Genomic DNA, 23,339 nt, shown 5'->3' with positions numbered 1-23,339 from the left:
AGAAGAGGGAAACCTCTGGGACTGGGTGAAAAGTAAAGTGATACAGCTTTTACATAGGTGGGTACAGGATAGTTCAGTGATGGCGAACCTATGAACATGCGTGTCAGCACTGACACGCGTAGCCATTTCTGATGACACGCGGCCGGCCGCTAAAGCGGCCGCATGCCGAGGGTGAAACATTTGCTGCTCCTGAGGATGAAACATTTGCGAAATAATGTTTTTTCCTTAAAGTGACACACTACCCGAGTTATGCTCTGTTTTTTGGCGAAGTTTGACACACCAAGCTCAAAAGGTTGCCCATCCCTGGGATAGTTAATAGTCAACAACATGATAAAAATAACAATGAGAGGATTTGTAGTATCTGCTCTGGTGCATTGGTTATGCCCTGAGGGGCCCCCCAAAAAAGGGAAGTTACCCTGACTTTATAAAGCTCTGTTATCATAGATGCAAAAGACAATAGACAGGCTCAGTTAAGGTAAAGACTGACCTTTGTTAGGGAAGATTCTTGTCTAGGACATGACTATCTGCCATAAACTGCTTTTAGTTTAAAACGCTTTAATTTCAGGCCTTCCTTTGTAGTTACTTTAGGTCTGTGAATTTGCAAGGTTGCCACACAGGCCTTCCCTGAGCTTGTCAGGTTAGCGTGTGGCCCCTTTTCGTCCACTGCAGTTATAATTGAATCTCATTTTGCTTTTTCCTTTGGGTCTGAGGGTCTTGTAAAAGCTGAACTCACCCTAGATGCTGGTCTCTACTTCCTGGAACCAGCTGGGGTAGCTTGCTATCAACTTACTGCCTTTCCACCTTTGACCTGACGCCTTTCAACTTAATCAGAGGGAAACTTTCCATTGTCTTTTTTCCTGGCTCTGCCTCACCAGTCCTGTTCCCCAACCTCAGGGCAAAACCATCACTAGAACTGACTCCAGGGCTCTAGGGGGGAAAGTTATTCCTTTATGAAGGGAAGGCTTTTCTTGTCCTCAGGCCTTGTTTATGATGTAGTCCATTTGCCCATTGAAGCTCAACCACCTATGAATTCATTTGCATCACTGCTTTAATTTATTCCTTAAATGGTTCTCTCAGCCATTTCAACTAAGTCCTAATCTGATGCTAGTAGCTCCAAGGCATCTTGCTGCCTCCAGATCTAACATTTTAAGAAGCACACAGAAGAGGTTTTCTTTCTGTAGCGTGGACATCCCACTACTCCCCGAACCTGGGGGTGGACCTGCAGAGCTCAAAGGCTGTTGGTTGCCTTTGCAGCGGGACCCCACACTGGCAAAGCCACCTCTCAGTTTTCAGTGGAACTTTTCCTAGCCTGGTAATATACTAGGGCCACTCTGAGCATTTACTCTGGTTTGGGGATGGCCCACCCATCACATTCCTTCTAGACAGAACTTGGGCTCTGAGACATGCCATCTGCACCTGTGTGACCCCATTGCATGGTAGGGACTCAAATGATGGCACAAGTACACCCAGAGAATCATTGCTTATGGTTTTGTTCTGGTCCAACAAAAAACCTCTGAAAGGTTGGTTCTGGTTAAAAAGTGGTTCTCTCAATATGTTTTTTTCTTTCTTTCTTTTTTGTTCAGTATGTTTTGTAAAACTTTGGTTGGTTCAGTAAAATATACTTCTGTTTGTGTTGGGCTCAGGAATAAGAAACCACCGTGATTCATTTTGGCTGTTAATATGCTGTGTACTTCCACTTTATACTTGCTATTGAATTTTCACTTTCATTTCTTGGCTGACTACTGCAGAGTGACATATTTATTGATCCTGGCAGAAGTGCTACCTGATTCTTGAAAAGTATTTCCATGATTCATTAGTGGAAGTTTGTCCATGTGCACCTATATCTCTAACATAGTGTCTCCTTGGCAGAGTAAAATTAGGGAGCCTTTCGGAATTTCTCACCACGTCTTTCTACACGTATCTGACCTTCCTGGATCCAGACTGTGATGAAAAGTTATTTGATGATGATTCCAGCGAAGGGAGCATCAGTCCTGATAGCGATTCAGAGTTGGGAGGATATTTCGAAGAGACTTACAATCGAGGTATAGCTAGGAATGCCTTTGCAGGCTGTTCATTGAATTTATTGAAACCTTAGCATTGTGGTAGAATTGCCCTAAGACACAAACACAGAAAATGATTGTTAATTAACCTAACAAAAAAGGCTTTGGAAACTTGTAGGCATTAAAATGAATACAATGCCACTTTAAAAACCTAAATTACAAAAGTGGGGCTTTTTAAAACCTAGAGTGACAAAGAGTTTCAGGAATGAGGACTTTTCACAAAATATACAGTATTCTAAAGACAAAAACACAGGGCTTGAATTTTGAAAGGAACGGTAGAATGATCTACATTTGGCTGGATCTGAGAGCTGAAATCCTATGTGTATAACATTCTCAAACTGAATAGCATTTGGGGTTGAAGTGACCTGTTTCTTACTTTGGGATAGTACTTGGAATTGGGGCTGGGGATTCCATAATACTTAGCTCACTCATGACAAATTAAAACAAAAAGCAGGTGTCAGCTGCTGGCCCTCAGGGTGCCTTACATATTCAGTTCATGTTGTGATGCTCTCATATGAACACTATCTTTTCCTAGGATGAAGTTGTTTTCTTCAAACAGTAGCTTTATCTGTGTAAATCTCTTTACTCTGGGGAGGGGTGCACATATCTTCCACTAAATTTACTTAGTGCTGTGTGCTACACATAATCACTATTATGCCTTTAGAATATTTCTGCAGCTTGTTTTCATTGGCCCTTTTGCTTGCCTGTCCACTTACAGAAAGCCAGGATGAACTTGACCAGTATATCAACCACCTCCTGCAGAGCACATCCTTGAAGTGCTACCTGCCCTCTCTTCGTAAGAAGACTTCAGAAGACAGCCATGTTTTCAGTGCTATCCACTCCACTCGGGATATACTTTCCGTGATGGCAAAAGCAAAGGGTTTCGAAATTCCATGTATGTTATTAACTCTTTTCTGCCTGTTAAAATACATTTTGAATCAAAGTCAAAGATGCCAAAGAGACAACAAAATGCAGATGTTTTCTCCCTCACCCCTCCCCTCCCTACTGCCCCCAGTCCTTCTTAGAGGCAACCACATTCAACTCTTATTTATTTCTTCTGGCATTTATATAGCTCCACATTTCTAAGATAATTCTAAAATAATGTGTGTATACTGCTGTCTTTTGATGCATTGACTTTATTCAGTGTCTGTTGACTTTCTCTAATGGGGTGAGGTTTAGCTGTCTTAAATCACCACCTCTCCCTCTGCTTCACTTTCCCTAGCCATCAGATATAGTTGTATTAAAACGAAGTTAAATCAGTACTCACTCTTTATGCTATTGTTTGTATGCAAATATTATTCCCAACTGAGCATTGTAGTATACTATGATTATATTATTGTTTTTTACTTTTTTTTTCTAAAGCTAATAGTTGCCCTATCTTTTAATTTACTATCTTCCTTTTTATACTTTCCAATGGCCTCTCGATACAAATTTCCACCAGGTCAATCATATCTAGGAATTTTTTTGTTTCACTATTTTTTAATTTATTTTTTAATAAACCTTTATTGTTCAGATTATTACATTTGTTCCTCTTTTTGCCCCCATAGCTCCCCTCCACCCAGTTTCTATCCCACCCCATGTCCTTAACCCCCCCACTGTCCTCGTCCGTAGGTGTAAGATTTTTGTCCAATCTCTTCCTGCACTCCCCACACCCCCTCTCCCTGAGAATTGTCAGTCCACTCCCTTTCTATGCCCAGATTCTATTATATTCACCAGTTTATTCTGTTCATCAGATTTTTTATTCACTTGGTTTTTAGATTCACTTGTTGATAGATATGTACTTGTTGTCACTTTGTTGTTCATAATTTTTATCTTTACCTTTTTCTTCTTCTTCCTCTTCTTAAAGAATACCCTTCAGCATTTCATATAATACTTGTTTGGCAGTGATGAACTCCTTTAGCTTTTTCTTATCTGTGAAGCTCTTTATCTGACCTTCAATTCTAAATGATAGCTTTGCTGGGTAGAGTAATCTTAGTGTAGGTTCTTACTATTCATCACTTTGAATATTTCTTGCCACTCCCTTCTGGCCTGCATAGTTTCTGTTGAGAAATCAGCTGACAGTCATATGGGTACTCCCTTGTAGGTAACTACCTGTTTGTCTCTTGCTGCTTTTAAGATTCTCTCATTGTCTTTTGCCCTTGGCATTTTAATTATGATGTGTCTTGGTGTGTTCCTCTTTGGATTCCTCTTGTTTGGGGTTCTCTGTGCTTCCTGGACTTGTAAGTCTATTTCTTTCACCAGGTAAGGAAAGTTTTCTGTCATTATTTCCTCAAATAGGTTTTCAGTATCTCACTCTCTCTCTTCTTCTGGGACCCCCATAATTCAGATGTTGGTACGCTTGTAGTTGTCCCAGAGGCTCCTTACACTGTCTTCATATTTTTGGATTCTTTTTTCTTTTTGCTTTTCCAATTGGGTGTTTTTTGCTTCTTTGTATTTCAAATCTTTGACTTGATTCTTGGGTTCCTCTAGTCTGCTGTTGGGTCTCTGTATAATATTCTTTATTTCAGTCAGTGTATGCTTAATTTCTGATTGGTCCTTTTTCATATGCTCGAGGGTCTCACTAAATTTCTCAGAGGTTTCTAGAAGATTCTTGAGTAACCTTATAACCGTGGTTTTAAACTCTATATCCAGTAGTTTGCTTTCCTCCATTTCTTTCATTTGTGACATGTTTCTTTTTCTCCGCATTTTGGCTGCTTCCCTGAGTTGGTAGAGTGGCTTTGTGTGCTAGGTGTCCTATAGGGCCCAGTAGCTCAGCCTCCCCAATTACCTGAGGTGGACACTCTTGGTGCACCCCTTTGTGAGCTGTGTGCACAGTCTTGTTTTAGTTAAGCCTTGATTGTTGTTGGTATCACTGGGAGGAATTGACCTCCAGGTCAATTGGCTGTGAGGACCAGTTGTGTCTACAATGGGAAAACTGCTGTGCAGGAGACACCCTTATGGGGCAGGACTTGCTTCATGGGGCTTTGGTGCTCACTGAGTCTGCCCCTTCAGTGTGTCACTTATGGATGTGAAGAGTTGTAATCCGGTATGGTCTCACACTGACCACTGGGTACACTGGCTCTTGGATCTCCAAGGAGGTGCAAAGTCAGCCACTGCCTGAGGCCACCCAGCAGGAGCTACAGAGAGATCTGCAGATTCCTCCTCTTTGTTTGGGGTTTGGAAGTGCCCAGATGAGGCCCAGCTGTGAAGCAATGCAGGCTGCTGCTGCAGGGCCTTAGGCCTTCTTTTGGAAGCTTTAGCGCTCTCTGATCCAGCTACAATTTGTTAGGTTTTAGGTTGCAAAAAGACAGGCCATTCATATGCAAAAGTTGCTACGCACAGCTTGGGTGGGGTTGTAAATTGGGTGGGGTGGAGTCTCAGGGAATCACCAGGGTGGAGCAAACAGCAATAGCTGCCAGTCAGCCCTGCCCAGGAGAGGTCCCCAGGTCTCTGTGTCCCGCAGCCCCATGCAGGAACAATGATCGCTGTGAGCACCTCTGAGAGAAAGTTGCCCTCGTGTTCCGGCCAGATGCCAGACAGTCCATTTTCTCCCCGTATGAGTCTGGGTCCCCAGAGTCTTGTCCGGAACTGGAGTTCAGAGCAATCAGGAGCTTGTATCACCCTCCTGACTGAAAACAACAACAGCACACCCAGTTGCCAGCCAGTTTCGTGCGCACCTCTGCACCTCCACACCTCTGCACCTCCTACCAGTCTCAATGCACTTTTTTCTTTCCTTCTAGTTGTAGAACTTCCACTCAGCCAGCTTTCCCGAGGTTCTGGATGATATTTGTTTTGTCTTTTAGTTGTAGTTTTGATGTGGTTGTGAAAGGCAGCAAGTATAGGTGTTTACCTATGCTGCCATCTTCTATTTTTTAATTTTTTTAAATAGAATCCACAAGTCTCCTTCTGTCTGGCTGATTGGGCTCTAAGCCTGTTGCACCCCTAGGACTTCTCTTTATTGTAATTCTTGGAATCTCCTTTGCTTATCTCTACAGTTGGGTTCCCTATTTCCTGAATCTGGCATGTTCTTCTTTCTCAATTTATTACTTTGGTGGAGCACTTTTAGAATAGTTCCAGTAAGTTAAAAAAAATAATATAATGGAAGAGGGTATGGTGATGACAACCCTCAATTTTTGAAATTCACTGCCCCTTTGGCATGGTTGCCCTCCTTGTCCAGGATATAGATTTTATCCTGGGATCTTCCTTCACCATCATCCTGGAGCATTCCTTGACAATTCCTTGTCTCCTGTGATGGCTCTTCTGTTTTCTGTGTCTCAACTTTTCCTTAGTTTACTCTCTGATTTTGATGGGGGACATCCAGTAGTTTCCCAAAAAGCATTGCATGGTGGTTCAAATTGTTGAGGCTTTGCAAGTCTGAAAATATCTATAAATACTCTATATCCATTTGAGAGTTTGGCTGGATATAAAATTCTAGATTGAAAAATAAAATTTTCTTCATAATTTTTAAAGCATCATTTCATTATCTTCTTATATCAGAGTTACTTTCAAAAAAGCCCATTCTGATTTTTGATCCTTAAAATATAAACTGTTTTTCTCTTTGAAAAATGTTAGGATCTTTTCTGCTCCCAGGTTCTGAAATTTTAGTGACATACCTTGATCTGGGTGTATTTTCTCTTCCACAGTGTTGGGTACTCATTGGACCTTTTCAATCTGGAAATTTATGTTTGTCACACCTGTAAAGCTTTTCTGAATAATTTATTGACTCATTTCCTTCCTTACATTTTCTCTGTTCTATCTTTTGGTACTTTATGATTTCAGTGTTGACTTCCTGGTGAAGTCTTTATCGTTTCTCTTCTGTCTTCCTTTTTTTTTTTTTTTTTTTTGTCTTTTGCTCTTTTCTGAGGGAAGTTGCTTCAACTTTTTGTTCCACCTTCTCAATTGAATTTTCTCACTTTTGATATCATGTTTTAATTTTTTTGTTCTCTGAATTGCATTCGTTCTTATTTCATATATGCAATATAATACCTTATTACTCTAAGAATGTTAATGGCAGGGTTTTTGCTTTTGTTTTCTTCTCCCTGAGTGGATTCCATTTCCCCCAAGTCAATTTTTCCTGTTTCTTTCTTTTTCTATCTTCCACATTAGAGCCTTTCCTTCAATGCAGGGTGCTCCTTGATTATCTGCTCATCCGTGAGAATCTCAAAGCATGTAGGTGGGGCCTGTTGGGTGTATGGGTATAGACTGGGAAGATTTCCCAGAGATACTCTGTTCTCCTCTTTGACAGGTAAGGATCTGGTCCTTATTCCCCCTAAGGAATATACACAGGCCTTCAGACATGCCGGTCAGCCCCCACTCCAGGGACCCTCCTCAAAATTACCCTCTATTCTTCTGTCAGGGGGAAGGTGGAACAAGGCAGTTGCCAGGCTGTATGGTGTTGAGGAAGACACCTAGGGAGCTCACTGCTTCTCACACAGCAATTATCCAGTTTTTCTTATTCTGGACCATTCCCTCTAGACTCTCCCTGCCAGTTCCAGAGGTACATAGTGCAGCAAGCTTCTGACACTTCTGAGGATTCTCTGATGCAAATCTGACTGGTTCTTGATTTTCCCCACTGCAGACTTGTGGTGTGGTTGCCTTGCCTTATGTCGGCTAAGTCAGTTATCTTTCATCCATCAGCGTTCCCAACTTCCAAAATGATGTTACTAATATCTTCTCTCCTGCTTTTCCCTATTCTTGAGGATTTGTCTTTTTTAAAACATATTTTTTTTCTGTAGTGTTAGTTGGGATTTGAGAGGAAGTAAAATGAAAATGTATGTTTAATGCATTAATATAACCTGAAAGTATATAAATGCCTTTTATATATGTCTCATCTTTACCTTGAAAACTTCCTGTTTTCCCAAGATGATATGAGATAGCCTGGAAGACACAGGTGGCTTACTGAATAAATACTGATAATGATAACATCCAAAGGTGGTTAGAAAACATAAATCCTAATGCCTGGCAGTGGCAAAGTGAAACACATATTGGATAGGAAGCCCAGACACCTTGATTATGAGAAGGCCAGTGACCTTGGATAAATGATCTACCCTCTCTGATTCTCAGTTTTTTTCATCTGAAAGAAAAAGAAATTGGGCTTAATCATTTCTAAGGCTCAGTCCAGTCCTAAGACGCTATGTAATTTTTCCCTGAATTCCAGGAGGCAAAAGTGAAATTTTACTCCTTAAAGCAGATCCATGTCCTGCTCACGTGTTTCCAGCACATGATGTAGCTACATGATAAATTCTTGTTGAAGTTAAACTAATTAAATAATCACTTTTTTAATTGGTTTGTATTGAATAAGGGGTAACTACTGTACCTCTTAAAAGAAATATTTTCTCCTTCCTCCTCCTCAAAAGAATGCTCTTTATTCTTTGGTTTTCCAGTTGTTCCCATGACTTTGCCAACTAAAGCTCTAAATACCCACCGTAAATCGCTGAATCTTGTTGATTCTCCTCAGCCACTGCTAAAACAGGTAAAATATTCAGAATCACTTTGCTAACAAATGTAATAGTCTTTGATGTTGGTGTAGTCCCAAGAAATCTTTTAAATGGTTGAACTCAAAAGAAAGCATATTTCTTGATATCCAGGACTTTTAGGATTAGAAGTTCTGGTTTTCCATATGAACCCACTCAGTTGTCTAAAATCTGCTTTGTGTCAGTATGCACTTTGAATTTGATGCAAACCTTTATTTTCTGCATTTGGGAAAATGCTACTGACTTTTTGCCCACTCATCAGAATCTATGTCACACTGGAGGAAATAAGCTAGCTCACTTACCTAGCCCTGTCCTGTCTGTGCCAGCCAGCCAAGGCCGGCAACATGCAGAATAGGGTACCAAATCAGAAAAGATTCCTCAGGAGAATAAATCTCAGGGTGTTTCCCACTGGTTCCCATATCTGTTTTTTTTAATCCAGAAATCTCCTTTGATTTTATCCCACATGAATAGAGAGATTCAGTATCTATTGGAGAATATTTTAACCTAACCTCAATTTTAGGTTGTTTCAAACTCACATATTTTTGCACTTGTTTTTAAAAAATATTTTATTGAAGTATAACATATATAGGAAAGTGTATAGAGTGTAAGTATACAAGCTCACTGAATTATCACCACACCAATAGACACAGGTAAATGACCAACCACTCTTTGTGCCCTTCCCAGTCGCTTCCACCCCTGCACTCCAAAGGTAACTGATAGCGTAAGTCCTAACACCCGGGGTTAGTTTTGCTGTTTTTGAACTTGGCATAAATAAAACTCATCCATACTTTAACCTGTTCAGTCCAGTGTCTTGCAAACATTGACTAATGCAGTGACTCACTGATCAAAAATAGCAAAGCACATACATAAAAAGCTACAAAAGATTCACTGAAAACCTGGAGTACAGTGGCAGAGTTCCAAGACCAGGTTGATGTGTCACTTCGGATCTGAAAGTTTGCATGCTCAGTTCTTCTCCCCTGCTTTTTGGTTTTTGTAGGGTCCGGTCCCCGAAGGTGACTTGCAGTGGCCCAGAGATGGTCATGGCGATATGGACTGTGAGAGGCTGGTCGAGCAGCTGAAAGACTGTTCAAACCTACAGGACCAAGCAGACATTCTGTACATTCTGTATGTAATAAAGTAAGTTTCTGGTCTTTGCTAGTCCGAGCTTTCCCCCATCTCCTTGATTCTGTCTTAGTCTCTTTGGCCTTCCGGCAAGCTGGGTCATGAATATATTACCCAAATTACCCAGGATCACGGCAAACAGACTTCTATCCCCTTTACTGCCTATTCATGCTGGCCTCTCAGGACGAGGAGGCTAGGTGAAGCCAGAATCTCACTGTTTCCTGATGTTAGGCATCTGTTTCCAGTGGACAGAGGGATGCATTGGTAAGACTCAACCCAATCCTGAGACTCGGAGGCAGTAGGAGGGCCCTGAGCATTGGCAGAGTGTGCAGTGATTCATTCCCCTCCCTGCCAAGTGAGCTCCGCTGCAAGAGAATCCGGCCTGTAAACGTTGTGGGCCACACTTCTAGGGTTTTCTCTCAACAGGGGCCCCAGCTGGGACACAAATCTCTCCGGACAGCATGGAGTCACGGTTCAAAACCTCCTCAGTGAGCTCTATGGGAAAGCCGGCCTGAACCAGGAGTGGGGTTTGATCCGCTACATCTCTGGCCTGCTCAGGAAGAAAGTGGAGGTCCTGGCTGAGGTCAGAGCCACTGTGCTGGCTGTCGATCTGTCTTTTCTAGCCCCAGGCCCTCTTCCTTTTATGAAAGCTTGAGGCAAGCACCTCTTATTTGTAAAGGAAACCAGTTATTTAATATACGGGTGGAGCGGGCTCTCCTCTCCGGACCTCCCACTGCTTCTTGGAAGGCGAGCAGAGGAAATGAAATTGAAGTTGATTCATTTTGTTCCTTCTTAGCTGCAGAAAAAAGGTTTACTAAGAAGTAAAACAAAAATGCTCTGTGGCCTGGCATCCTCTTAAACAGAGCTCTCTTATTTCTGTACAACCACGGTATAATCATCATTAATATTTTTAACCTTATGGCCCTGCAAAATCCAGAACTGCTTTCTAAGACATTAAAGTTCAGTGATATGGTAAGGAGATGGTATTTATTATATGTGAATAACGGGGAAGCTGACAATTTAAGAGTATAATATGGTTATTAACTCTTAACATTGGTATTTCAGGACTCCCGACAGCCCAACCGCTTGTAGCATATCAGGGAATCCAATGTATTGGCTGCAGTAGCTGGGCATTAAATACCCACCAGAAGTTGCCTGCAGAGCCAGCCTGGGGCCACATATTGGGAACACAAAGGTCACAGGGATACAGCCCTGCCTGGGTTGCTCAGTCTGGGGTCTGTGAATGAATTTTTCAAATAAATGGCAACATGTGTCATAAATTTTGTAAAGGTAAAAAGTTAAGATCTTATTGGAATACCCTTTCCCCTTTGAATTTGCTCATTTCCTCCTCTCCCTCTCTTCCCTTCTCCCTCTCTCCCTCACCCATTCCCCTAAATGAGTAGGCCTGCACGGACCTGCTGTCCCACCAGACGCAGCTCACAGTGGGCCTGCCGCCAGAGCCTCGGGAGAAGATCATCTCTGCGTAAGTCTTCAGCCTGGGGGCCTTGGGTTTGGGGGGGCCATGGGGAAAACATCAGTGCCATCCGCCACTCAGGAAGAGGGTCTCCTTAAGGACACTGTCACTCCGGAGCTTCCAGCAGGAAAATAAGGGTCTTCCACAGAGGGCGAGGAGACACCTCGTAGGTATCTTTCATGGCGTTTGTGTCCTGACACTCTTTCCTAGGCCCCTTCCCCCAGAGGAGCTCACAAAACTCATCTACGAAGCCAGCGGGCAGGACATTAGTATCGCCGTCCTCACACAGGTCAGCTGGCTGGGGAGGGGCAGGGCTGCAGCCTTCTCCAGGCCTCCGCCACCACCTGCTTTCTGAAACGCTGTCTCCATGTGTGTCTGTGGCAGGAGATTGTGGTCTACTTGGCCATGTACGTCAGGGCTCAGCCCAGCCTCTTCGTGGAGATGCTCCGGCTCCGGGTCGGACTGATCATTCAGGTGATGGCCACGGAGCTGGCGCGGAGCCTGAACTGTTCAGGTGCGAAGTGTGGGCGGGCCCTCGGGAGGCTCCTGTGGTCAGTCCAGCGGAACCCCGCCCAAGCACTCTGGAACCCTGGCTTCTGTGCCTTTGCACATGCTGTTGCTTCACCTGGTTCTCTGGTTTAGATGTAACTTCCACCAGACTATCCAGAACAATCTGTTGAATTTCATGTCAGGGAAAGAGGCATTAGAATCTTCTGTCCTGCTCCTGACATCTAAGTTCCTCACCGTAGTTCCTTGCATTGAGGTCATCACCTATTTAATAACATCTGCTGGGACAAATCCTACCAACTGAAATCTGTAAATGAACTGCAAGACACATTCTAATATCAGAATCATTACAGTGTGAAAGTATGCATGTGACAGTTAAGAAAATACACAACTTAAACAGTAGCATTTAGAATCACCAAGGATCAGTACAATTCAGCCCTGAAGCAGTAGAGAGGTAATCCTGAGGAGGGAAACCTGCCACAGCATCCTTTGTCACCCCAAGGCCCAACCAACTCTGCCTTCACCTACCACCAGCCTTGTATCTGAGACACTTACAAAATGTTTCTTTTTAGGAGAAGAAGCTTCTGAAAGTTTGATGAACCTAAGCCCTTTTGATATGAAAAATCTCCTGCATCATATTCTAAGTGGAAAGGAATTTGGCGTTGAAAGAAGCAGTAAGTAAATGCTCAGTTTACCTCTGTGGGGAGGAGAGCAGAGAGGGCCTGACTGATGCATCCAGCATCGCCTGAAATGGCTTCATTTATATACAACTTGACATCAGTAATTGCAATTTAGGGCATAATGTATAAGGATAAGGTTCCTACTTTACCGAGATGGACAAAGTCCCAGGGACAAGGTTCCGGCTTGTCAGGCTTTGTGACCCTCGTAGGCTTGCTGGGACAGCCCTGGTCCCACATGGGTGTGGTGAGCACACCTCTGCACCTTGGTCTGCTGCCTTTCTCCTTCTGTCAGGTCCAGGTACTGTCACTGTGCACAGGTGTTAGGAGGGGTGAGTTAGTCAGGGTATCAGGATGGAAGGGCTGTCTTTTCTGAACACCTGAGTGCCCCACCGTTGGTTTGGACAGAAGTGTCCTCAAGCAGATCCTAGTCCCCTTTATGGGGCTCGGAGAAGACCCCTCTGCAACCTTACAATGCCTTCTTGCTGAGTGACTTTGCTTCCTCCCCGGATGGTCCGTTCCGTTTTTATCTATACCCACACCCTGTTTGCAGTGTTAGGAAATATAATCACCCAAGTCCTGGTGGAATACTGTTCTCAAATGCTCTCTAATTGTAATTGAAGCAATTATCATTTCTCCTCATAATAGAGCAAAATGATTTGCAGACACATTTGTGAATTTATTTAATCAAGCCAAAGAAATGCAGCGTGGGTTGTCATTCTTTTTATTTAATAAGAAGGACATTGGGTACTTAATATTTTCCCCCAGAGTGTGCGCCAGCCGGCTAACAAAGACCGCATTGTGCCTTCAGAGGGGTTTTGGTGGCTTTTCTCCTTTCCTGAAGAAGGCGTGCTTGAGATTCTTTTCCAAAAGTAATTTTCAGTTCTTTCAATGCCCGATCCTTGAAATGTAAATGTACAAGATAAATATTTAATGTGTTCTGCTCATCAAAATAATATACATGCTTTGACACAGATAATTACTAAAATTGTGTTATCAGATATAAAACTATAGATGCTTACAAAACTGGGAACAGAGTCATGTCATAAATATGTCTAATTGCAAGCAAGGCCAGAAGAGGCCCTGTCTTTTTATAACATCATTTGTTAATTGTACTTTTTAATTGTTCAAGTTTTATAAATTACAAAACTCAAACAGTCTTAGACTTTTGATTAAATCCTGAGATGTCTGAGTTAAATATTTCCAGCTAATGCTCACCCCATACAGGCCCCACTGTCGCCTCCCAGACCCTTTTGGCTTCTTTCCTCCTGTCCCTCCTCCCTCTCCAGCTAATCATTGTTTCCTTTGTGGGTCCCTTCCTCTCTGCTGTCCTTTTAATGTTGGTGCCCCTGGCTCCCTATTTGCCTCTGTTCCCCTGGGCACTGTCCTCCACTGCATGGCTTCAGTGGTAAGTTTGTTGGGAAGGCTGGGCGTGCAGGGAATGCTGCCTGAGGAAGAGACCTTTGAATCGGGCCTGCAGAAGGAGAGGATATGCCGGGCAGTGAGGAGCAGGTGGGACTAGCCTGGAGTGGAGAGCTAAGAGGGGCAGGTGGGGCTCAAGTCCGTAGGGCTCTGTGTGCCTCTGGGAGGACTGATTGAGCTTTATCCTGAAGACAGAGCTAAGCTTGGAAGGATTCCAAGTGGGCAGTGACATGATCACACTTGCCTTTTAGAGTGATCGCTGTGATCACAGCATGGAGAACCAGGTATTGGGGGCAGGGCCACAAACAGGTGTGAGTGCAGCAGGCTGAGAGTGAGATGATGGAGGCCTCCCTGCCCCTTCTGTGACACAGCAATGCACTGACCCTCAGGCAGCCACATCTTCTCTGCCTCTAGCCCTTGGTTTGGCTTGTTCTCCCAAGACTTCCCTCTCCAGCCCCAAAGCCCCTTAAATGGGTGGTCTGTTTTCTACGAGGGAGGTGTGCTTTTGGAGAAGTAAAGAAGTTACTTTTAAAATATCCAATTCATGAAGGATATTATGACCACCCGGTGTTTTCTGCATGCTGCTTAAGCGATGTTCTCTCTCATCCACTCACTCGAACACGTATTGAGCCTGGGCTGTGTAGCAGGTATGGTTCCAGGAGGGCAGAAGAGGTCTCCTCTGATGGAGTTTATAGTCAAGGGGTGGGGGAGAGAGATGTGGATAAAAATAAGCACATTGCACATATTCCTTACTCAGGGTGAATGCTATATAGTTTCTAAGAACCATGTGTGTTTCCCCTCCAGTGCGACCTATCCATTCTTGTACATCCAGCCCTGCCATCTCCATCCACGAGGTGGGACATACTGGAGTCACCAAAACTGAGAGGAGTGGCATCAACAGGCTAAGAAGTGAGATGAAACAGGTAAGAAGAGCTGTTGGTGGCGACGGTGCCAGGAGAGAAGTGGTTTTCCTACCTGGGCTCATCTCAGAAAGTGATAGAAACCCAGGGCATGTAGGGTGCAGCCTGCTCTTTGTAGAGGATGAGATTCCTTCTCTCCTGGAATCTGAACACACCCCGTACCCACATATCCCAGAGCTACTCACACATGCTCATCCTTAGCTTTAACATGTTATGTGAACATTCCAGAAAACACCCTTCTCCATGTTTGCCTCTGTTGCTGAGAATCGCTCTTTTGAGAGGGCCAGAGCCATTTAAAACATAGAGATGTTCAAAAAGTAACTGCATCATCTCTCCATCAAATGTGCCCTTCAAATGAAATAACCAGAGGGATCTAGAAATAGAATGGAATGCTGGTGCTACCTATATTTTCCACCAGTCACAAGTGTCTCTTTTCTTTGCTCACCTTTATTTAATCCACAATAGATTCCTTCTGAACTGACCTCACAGAACTACAAGTCAGAAGCTTTTCAGTCTAAATGTGCTGGTACTGTGCTAGGACTTGACCAAGATCTACAGGAGAAAATAGTGTCCTTCTGACCGTGAAATGCACTCGGGTTTTCTTCTCCACTTTAAATGATGACCCACTAGATAGAGTCCAGGAGACAATAACGGGTCACTTGCCCCGCATTTGGAACAGCACTTCCCTGGGTTGTCTAGCAGGGCACCCTTGATTCGAAACTGGTTTATTTATTTCCTGATGTATTTTTACTTTCAGATGACTAGGCGATTTAGTACCGATGGACAGGTGAAACATCTTTGTCTTGTTTCGCCCTTTGCTGTGCGTGCTTCATGTTCTTTCTGGCTCGAATGTGGGAAGCAAGGCTATGAATACAGAGTCTGAACGTTTGGAGAACGGTCAGGCTTGGGTGGATGTAACTCCACAGATGTGGCAGGCAGCCCTGGGGACAGGCAGAGTGCTGGACTTGAAAGCAGGAGAAATGGCCTTGCTCCGGCCTTTAAACCAAGTCCATTTATTAAACTATTGGGTTTTGTAGGATACTCTGTGAAAGAGATGGTTCTGGGCTTTGCTCCATCAGAGGTGTCTGTTAAATAAAAGGGAAATAAATAGGGAAAAGTAAAATGTGGCCATTGATTATAACAGTAGAAAGAATACCCTATTCCTATCCCCAGATTGCTTGGGGGGATTTAACCCTGAAAGGAAAAAAATGTAAGGGTACCGTTCTTTTATATCACCCTTGTTCCATGCTTCCTTCTCCTTCCTCCAGAAAATGGGAGTCACCTTCCTAATGATTTAATGTCTCCATGACAGAGAGTATAGAGGAATCATATAATGACATGCAGGCTCTGTGTTGTCCCAGGGTAAAACACTGCTCTCTCATTGAAATGTAAGCTCTTTCCAAGACTTTCCAAAACATGTTCCTTTCCCAGCCACTCGGTGGCACCATCCCTCTGGTTTACTCACATCCCCATGGCACCTTCTGGGGGAATATGTGTGGTTTCTTCTGTCTCCATTTAATGTCCTTGCATATTATGGGGATACAATGATCACCTTTGGTTTTTTTTTATGGCTTTAGACTCAGTTAGCCAAGTACAAGTTTTGTATTTGGCCACTTCCATCAAGGAAACATTTTCTCTATCCAAAATTTAATAGCTGCCATGGCATTTGAAATGTCTGTTCATTTTTGCAAGAACACCACGCGTGGGTGCACATGTGTATGACAGGAAATATTAAGGGTGCATTCTAGAGTTTTAGATGAGGAAATACTTATTTGGCCAAAGGTCATCAGCCTGATTTTATTTGTTCATTTAACAAATATCTATTGAATGCCAGTAGGTGCCAGATGCTAAATGCTGTTTATGGGTATTTTGTTGCTCTCTGTAGATTTTCACAACTCTTAACATAAAAGATTAGCTTTTCATGGCTGTGACTTTGGGAATAAATTGGGTCCTAACTTGATGAAGAACCCTCCACATCTGAGTGGAACGTGGTACCATTTCATACTGAGAGAAAGAGCATTTCCCAAGTTCACTGCGCAGAGCCCAGATCTCTGCCTGCCTGGTCTCTAGGGCTGTTTGCCTGGGTGCTGAATGAGATCGTCTGACCACCTGCATCCTCTGCACCTTCTTTCTGTGGGTATTTTCCACACTGTTCTATGTTCCTCCTCTCTGCTTGCATCCTTTGGTATCACGTCACATGACTGAATGGACTCTCTTTGTCTTGTAGCTCTTTTCTGTGAGCCAGGCCGCATCCAGCACCTCGCATTGCTTCAAGTCTATGGTAAACCATGCGTCCCAACCCTTGTCCCCACTGCCGCCTCCTTGTTTGTGGAGTGTCAGTCCTCTTTTGCCCTTCTCATGCTCCCACCTCATCCCTAATTCCTGAAGATTTAAATAGCGTTCAATGTTTCCATTTGCCTGTCATTAGGAATAGAGCCTAGAAAGCTGAGAAGTTCTTTTTTCGGGGGGTGGGGTTTTGAGAAGTTCTTGAACTGAGCTTTGTTTGTCCAGGAGCTTCTGGAACCTTTGAGGCATTGGTTTTGTGCCTCTCCCTGGTGCCATGGTGGTGAACCATTGCCCGCATGTGCTCATTAGCACTGTGTGCTCATAATGCTCTGCTTGGCATGAGGCCTCACATAAAGTGGAGGACTAGGAAGTGTGGGAATCGCTGAGGCGAGTCTGAATCTTCATCCTGAAATGAAAAGGAGGAAACCAGCTGAGTCATTGATGAGTGCGGCTGTAATTACTTTTATTTGTATCTAATTGTTGCCGTATTTAAATTGCAGTAATGAGCCCAATGGAATAGCCCAGCCTAACAGCCTTTTCAAAATAAGATCCCATGAAGTCAAAATGAGTCCACGGAGAACACTCCTGCCTCCTGCCCTAGTAGCATGCTTAACATTCGGATTTCATTTTTAAACCTTTCAATTTAGTATTGTGCACTGAGAAGTGAAAATGCCAGGTAGTCCAGAACAAAGATAATGGTAAGGATGTAGGTTATCCCTTTCCAACCTGGAGACCATGTGCTTAGAATCCATCCATGGGAAGAAGGCAGGCCCAGAGCCTTGCTGCGGGGAGGGAGCACGGTATGGCTTCACCCCATCTGCTTCTGGGGGTCCCCACATTCAGGCCTGGTCTCCAGGTCCCTGATGGGAGCCTCTCAGAGCCACCTCTGAGGTCATGGGCAGGCCCTGCCCCAGCACATCCCTCGAAGAGGCCAGAATAAGTCTAGCCTCAGGCAGAGAGGTGGGCAGGATATGACATCTTTCCCTCTGCTTCAGCAAAGCATGTTTGCCTGGCACCGAGGCAGCCATTACCCCAAATTAGGATAAAGCGCTGTGCTGAGAACAGGCCGAGAGCAGATTGAAAAGGACAAATGCACATACAATGCTCTCTGGGGTCCTCACTATTAAATGGGGATCCCCAGCCTTTTCTTTTTGGTTTTGGCTCCAAAACCTCCCCCACCCACCACACCCTCGCCCCATGTTATAGGGAGCTGATCAGTTCCCTGTGGCACTGCAGAAGTGGGCACTTTGGCATTTGTCTCCCTGGGCTGCATTACCTCTGGGTGGGTGGTCTCACGTACTCCAAGGCCCCCCGTGGGCACTTACCCACCAGCCGTGCGTGCTCATGGGGTTTTGTGTATTTTCATTCAGTGACTGCTGCGGGACAGTCCAACTGTGTCCCAAGGTGTAGATGAGGTCAAGGCCTGGAGCCAGGGTCTGGGTCAGGAATTTGCCACAGCTAGTGCTGAGCTGGGATTCGCAGCTGATCCCAGAGCCCACACTGTCAGCTGTTTGGCCTCCCCCTCAGGTTGGGGGTCCTTGTGCACCAAACAAGTTCAGTAACCAAACCAGTGTGGGAAAGAGTCAATCCAGCTTCAAGAAATGGTTAGGCTCGAATCAAGGCAGCACAGTCCTCTATGGGCAAGTGGTGAGCTGGTGTTTTGATTCACTGAGCTGTCTTGCAGCGCCAGCTATGAGGCTTCTGAAGGCCACGCACTGTCTTGCAGAGGTCCAGCACCCCACCTTCGCCCACTGGCACATCATCATCAGACTCAGGAGGGCATCACATTGGCTGGGGGGAGCGACAGGGCCAGTGGCTGCGCAGGAGAAGGCTGGACGGGGCCATCAACCGGGTGCCTGTGGGATTCTACCAGAAGGTGTGGAAGATCCTTCAGAAGGTGAGCTTGGCCACTATAATGAATTCCGCAGGCCTTGGGGCGAGGGGACACACACTCCCAGGTAAATGAACCAATCCCCCCTTACTCCCTCTGTGAGGCATGGTGGCACCTACTGGTATCATCAAGTAGCACGTGGTTGCAGAACAAGCGAACATATAGCCCCTGACCTTGGATACCTTGAACAGGCTTTCTCCATCTTGGCACCACTGACATTTGGGGCTGGGGAATTCTTTTTTTGTGTGGGGGCTATTCTGTGCATTGTGGAATATTAACCAGCATCCCTGGCCCCCACCCACTGGATGCCAATAGCACCCCCTTCCCCAGTTGTGACAACTAAAAATGTCTCCATTTGTCCCCTGGGCAGCAAACCACCCCTGGTTGAGAACTGCTGATTGGAACCGCAGCAAGTTAGATGAGATGACAGCCCAGGTTGTGTGGGGCCGTCCCCTTTGACATATTAGGAATGTAGAAAAGTCAGAAGATACATAAGAACCAGAGAAGGCAGGGAAGGCTTTGGATGAAAACACCATGACATAGAGGACCCTGAACAGCCCGCCCCCATCCCTTAGTCTCCTACATGACCAGACAGGCATGGTATCCACGTCTGTCAGTGACATGATTGAGCAATTCCCATCTGCAGGGCACCATGTTGGGTCCTGAGCTCTTCCAGTCAGACTCCAGGTCCCAGGTGCCCTAAAGCACAAGCTCTACATACCCTGGGCTTCCACATGGAGGTCAGGGACCTCAGACCCCTCCCTTTAGTGCTCACTAATCCTGTGGCCTGCAAAAATCTTAGCAGAGGTCATCAGAAACAGATGTAAGGGGACAGCCACAGACAGCATGCACTGCATGCACCTGAGTGCAGGAGAGCCCAGCCCAAATGCCTATGGCCAAGGTGGGGGGGGGTCCGTGGGGGAAACCATGGCCATTGCTCTCTGTACCCACATTCTGTCCCCCTTCTACATAAACCCCAGAGCATTTGTGTCTCCCTGGGTCCCAATAGATCTTGTCTTTCCTCTTGCCCGGAGGGGCAGTCAGCCTCAGTTAAAAGCTTCTATGCATCACCATTTATCCCCCTTTACCCTTTTCTACCTCCCCCACCTCCCTTCCCTCTGGCAATCACCATACTGTCCTCTGTGTCTATGAGTCTTTCTGGTTTTTTTTCTTTGTTTAATCCCTTCACCCTTCTCACCCAGCCCCCTTTCTCCTCCCCCATGAGAGCTGGCAGTCTGCTCTCTAAATCCATGAGTCTGTCTCTGCTTTGTTAGTTTATTTTGTTAATTAGATTCCACATATAAGTGAAATCTTTTATTAACCAATGTCACCCCAATAAACCCAATAAAAAAAGAAATTTAATAAAAAGCTTCTATGCAAACCAGGAACAATGGGCAGGACGGATTTTTTTCATAAGCTATTTCTGTTAGCTCATTTCACAGTAGGAGAGGAGAGAAAAGTCATCCCAAATGAGTGCATACAAGATCCTTCCTAAAGCCACAGCATCACTCAGCTGTGGTATTTCTGTGGACTCTTAGAGAGCCTTTGGCCTCTCTGTCTTTCTTACTGAGCTGGGCATAGGGCGGTCAGAGTCGTTCCTGTCCTTATGCAGCTGGGCTCCTGGTCCCCACGTGGTATTAGAGCCCTCAGAGCCCACAGGGGCCTCTAGTTCTCCATTCTCTGCCTCTTGTCAGGGGCACTAGTGTTTGCAGCCACTCTGTCCTCAGCCCCCCAGGGACAGGGGTGGGCATTTGCTGCCGGCCAAGACACTGGGGATTTGGAAGGCAGCCAATTAGACTAGAACTAACTGTTCCTAGAAAAATCTCCTCACTCTTCCTGGGGCATCACACGCTTTCATCTAGACTTCCACTGACTCAATACCAAGACACTTTTATTATGAAAAAACAGCATTTTGTATTGAGTTGGCGCTTGATATTTATATACATGGGTGTGCGTGTGCGTGTCTGTGCATGTGCTCGAGTTTTTTTGTGTGATTGCTGCTTATTTTAGAAATCTCAAAAATAGATGCCTTGCAAAGGCACAGAAGTATCACTTCACCAGCAGGAGCCATGAAAGTCTCCCTTTATATGGCACCGATGGGGGCCTCTCAGCCAAGTGTATGAAGACCCGGCAGCTCCTAGGGCATTGTTCGTGAGAGATCTGAAACATGCCTGCTGGTTCCCCAGGATTGTTCCATCGAAAACACAGCCTGTGGGCAGTGAGAACAGCTCTCTAAAAATAAATGACAGTCTGGCGTGTTCCAGCCCTCATGCAGGTTTTCAGGGCAGAGCAACTTGAGTGTGTGCGCATGTGTGTGCATACTTATCAATCACATGCTAGAATTGGACTGAAATGTGATGTGTGTGTTCTGCCTGCAGTGCCATGGCCTGTCCATCGATGGTTATGTGCTCCCGTCCTCAACGACACGAGAGGTACGATGGGAAAAACCCAAACAAGGGCCTACCACCATTTCTACCAAGTGCTCTGTCACGGACTCTTTCAAGCTTCTTACATATATAGACAGGCCATTTGGAGGTCCGATCTTTTTAGCTTACTTATCCTCAATTTTTGCAAAGTTTCTTTCCCACACTTATTAGCATCACCTTTTCTCCTTCCTCTCAGAAATAGCATTTCTGACTGTGAAGGTCTTTAGATTTGCCCCATAAAAGCCTATTAAGAGAAAAGAGCAAAGCCGCATGCCACACTCATCAAACCCATGTGCCGCCTCCTCTGACCCCTCTCTGCTGAGAGCAGCCATCTTCCCTGGTTTCTTTCTTCTTATTCATTCTTTTAAAAATGGATTTTTTTAGTTTTTACCCTACCCAAGGCACCATGCTATATGCTACAAGAATGATGAAGAAGAATGAGAAATATGAAATGGCCCCTGACCCCAGGAAGTCAAAGGTCAGTGGGTTAGGTAAATAAAGCTAGGATAAGGCCAACTGCCTCCCAGAGCAGAGTTTCGGCCTCTTGTTTCCGAGGGTTCCTGCTGGCAGAATCAGGCCAATGACCAACAAGGAGGCAACATTTGAGCTGAGACCTCAACCCAGTGGGTGTTGTGGTTAGTGTTGGTGACAGGCTGTGTCTGTCCTGGCTCACTCCTGATCCCCTGACTGGACCCTCTGGCAGATGACTCCGCAGGAGATCAAGTTTGCTGTCCATGTTGAGTCAGTGCTGAACCGTGTGCCTCAACCCGAGTACCGGCAGCTGCTGGTAGAAGCCATCATGGTGCTAACGCTGCTCTCAGACACAGAGATGAATAGCATCGGGGGCATCATCCACGTGGACCAGATCGTGCAGATGGCCAACCAGCTGTTCCTGCAGGACCAGGTGGGTGTGACCGGGCCTGTTCATTCACCCCACAGCCAAGGTGAGGACAGAGGCAGGGTAGCCAGTTAGGCTGGCATTTATCAATATGGGAGATTCTGAGTCCAATAGGAAAGAAGGTTCTTGAACAAAGAAAATGTCGTCACAGATGGTGGAAAATGTCAACTATTTGGTTAAAAAATGGCACAGTGGCCACTTGGGAAATTTAAAGACCTTTGAAGTGGACTGGTCCATTTCAGCATAGGTTTTAGTGCAAATACTACCCCTGCTCATATATAGCCCTGGGTAGACAAAACCACTCCCTTTGCATTAGGAGAAGCCATCCACTTATTAGAGTGAACTGGGGCATGTGGGAACCCAGTGCAGTGCCCGGAGCAGAGGTCAATGTCCTCCCGGGCACTGTAGGCTCTCCTTCCCCAGGCCTGGAACTCCACGGGCCATGGGCCTGCAGCACACAGAGCCATCACAGGGCTGTAAAATTGAAGTCTGCTCATTCTTTACTCTGCCTTTTCCTGCTGCAGATGTCGATTGGCGCCATGGACACCCTGGAGAAAGACCAAGCCACAGGCATTTGCCACTTCTTTTACGACAGTGCTCCAAGTGGGGCTTATGGGACAATGACCTATCTAACAAAGGCAGTGGCTTCTCATTTGCAAGAATTGCTGCCCAATTCAGGCTGCCAGATGCAATAGTGCCTTGGTGCTGTGAGTCTGTCACTTGCCCCCTAGCCTCATTGGGAACTTTCTTCTGTTGCCCAAGATCCCCTGTGCTGTCACAAAAGCATGTCCCATTAGAAACACTGGCAGGGCCCGGCCAGCGTGGCTCAGTGGTTGAGCGTCAACCTATGAACCAGGAGGTCACGGTTCAGTTCCCAGTCAGAGCACATGCCCAGGTTGTGGGCTCGATCCCCAATGTGGGGTGTGCAGGAGGCAGCCAATTAATGATTCTCTCTCATCACTGATGTTTCTATCTCTCTCTCCCTCTCCCTTCCTCTCTCTGAAATCAATAAAAACATATTTTTTAAAAAAAAGCTGGCAAGGCAGAGATGGCAGTGGCCTGAAAACAGTATATGTCCAAGCCAAAGAAAGAACTGAGGAATCCTGTGCTTCCCCAAGGAGTGGCATAGGATTATTGTTCAGGTCTATTTTGCTGGAACATTTTGTCATAGCATCTGGTCTCCTGGAGTCTAAGGAGGAATTGG

The 23,339-nt window shown here is 45.2% G+C and overlaps 1 protein-coding gene across 1 annotated transcript in view; it reads left to right on the top strand.

Annotated features, from left to right (window-relative positions):
* PHKA2 (phosphorylase kinase regulatory subunit alpha 2) overlaps positions 1-23,134 on the top strand; it is a 61,707-nt gene extending 38,573 nt beyond the window's left edge. The window contains exons 18-33 of the mRNA XM_008154552.3: positions 1,870-2,042; positions 2,779-2,955; positions 8,423-8,511; positions 9,510-9,649; positions 10,061-10,217; positions 11,038-11,117; positions 11,319-11,397; positions 11,493-11,622; positions 12,188-12,289; positions 14,519-14,637; positions 15,392-15,421; positions 16,862-16,915; positions 18,647-18,817; positions 21,190-21,243; positions 21,941-22,141; positions 22,660-23,134. Of these exons, the coding sequence (XP_008152774.2) occupies positions 1,870-2,042; positions 2,779-2,955; positions 8,423-8,511; positions 9,510-9,649; positions 10,061-10,217; positions 11,038-11,117; positions 11,319-11,397; positions 11,493-11,622; positions 12,188-12,289; positions 14,519-14,637; positions 15,392-15,421; positions 16,862-16,915; positions 18,647-18,817; positions 21,190-21,243; positions 21,941-22,141; positions 22,660-22,830 (1,927 nt within the window). The 3' untranslated portion in view covers positions 22,831-23,134. The remainder of the gene's footprint in view (positions 1-1,869; positions 2,043-2,778; positions 2,956-8,422; positions 8,512-9,509; positions 9,650-10,060; positions 10,218-11,037; positions 11,118-11,318; positions 11,398-11,492; positions 11,623-12,187; positions 12,290-14,518; positions 14,638-15,391; positions 15,422-16,861; positions 16,916-18,646; positions 18,818-21,189; positions 21,244-21,940; positions 22,142-22,659) is intronic.
* Positions 23,135-23,339: the final 205 nt, after the last annotated feature.

This window comes from Eptesicus fuscus, chromosome 1, assembly GCF_027574615.1.
Source record: "Eptesicus fuscus isolate TK198812 chromosome 1, DD_ASM_mEF_20220401, whole genome shotgun sequence".
In the NCBI taxonomy this organism is placed as follows: Eukaryota; Metazoa; Chordata; class Mammalia; order Chiroptera; family Vespertilionidae; genus Eptesicus; species Eptesicus fuscus.
Note: the sequence above shows the minus strand (reverse complement) of the source record. Positions and strands in the feature narration are given on the sequence as shown.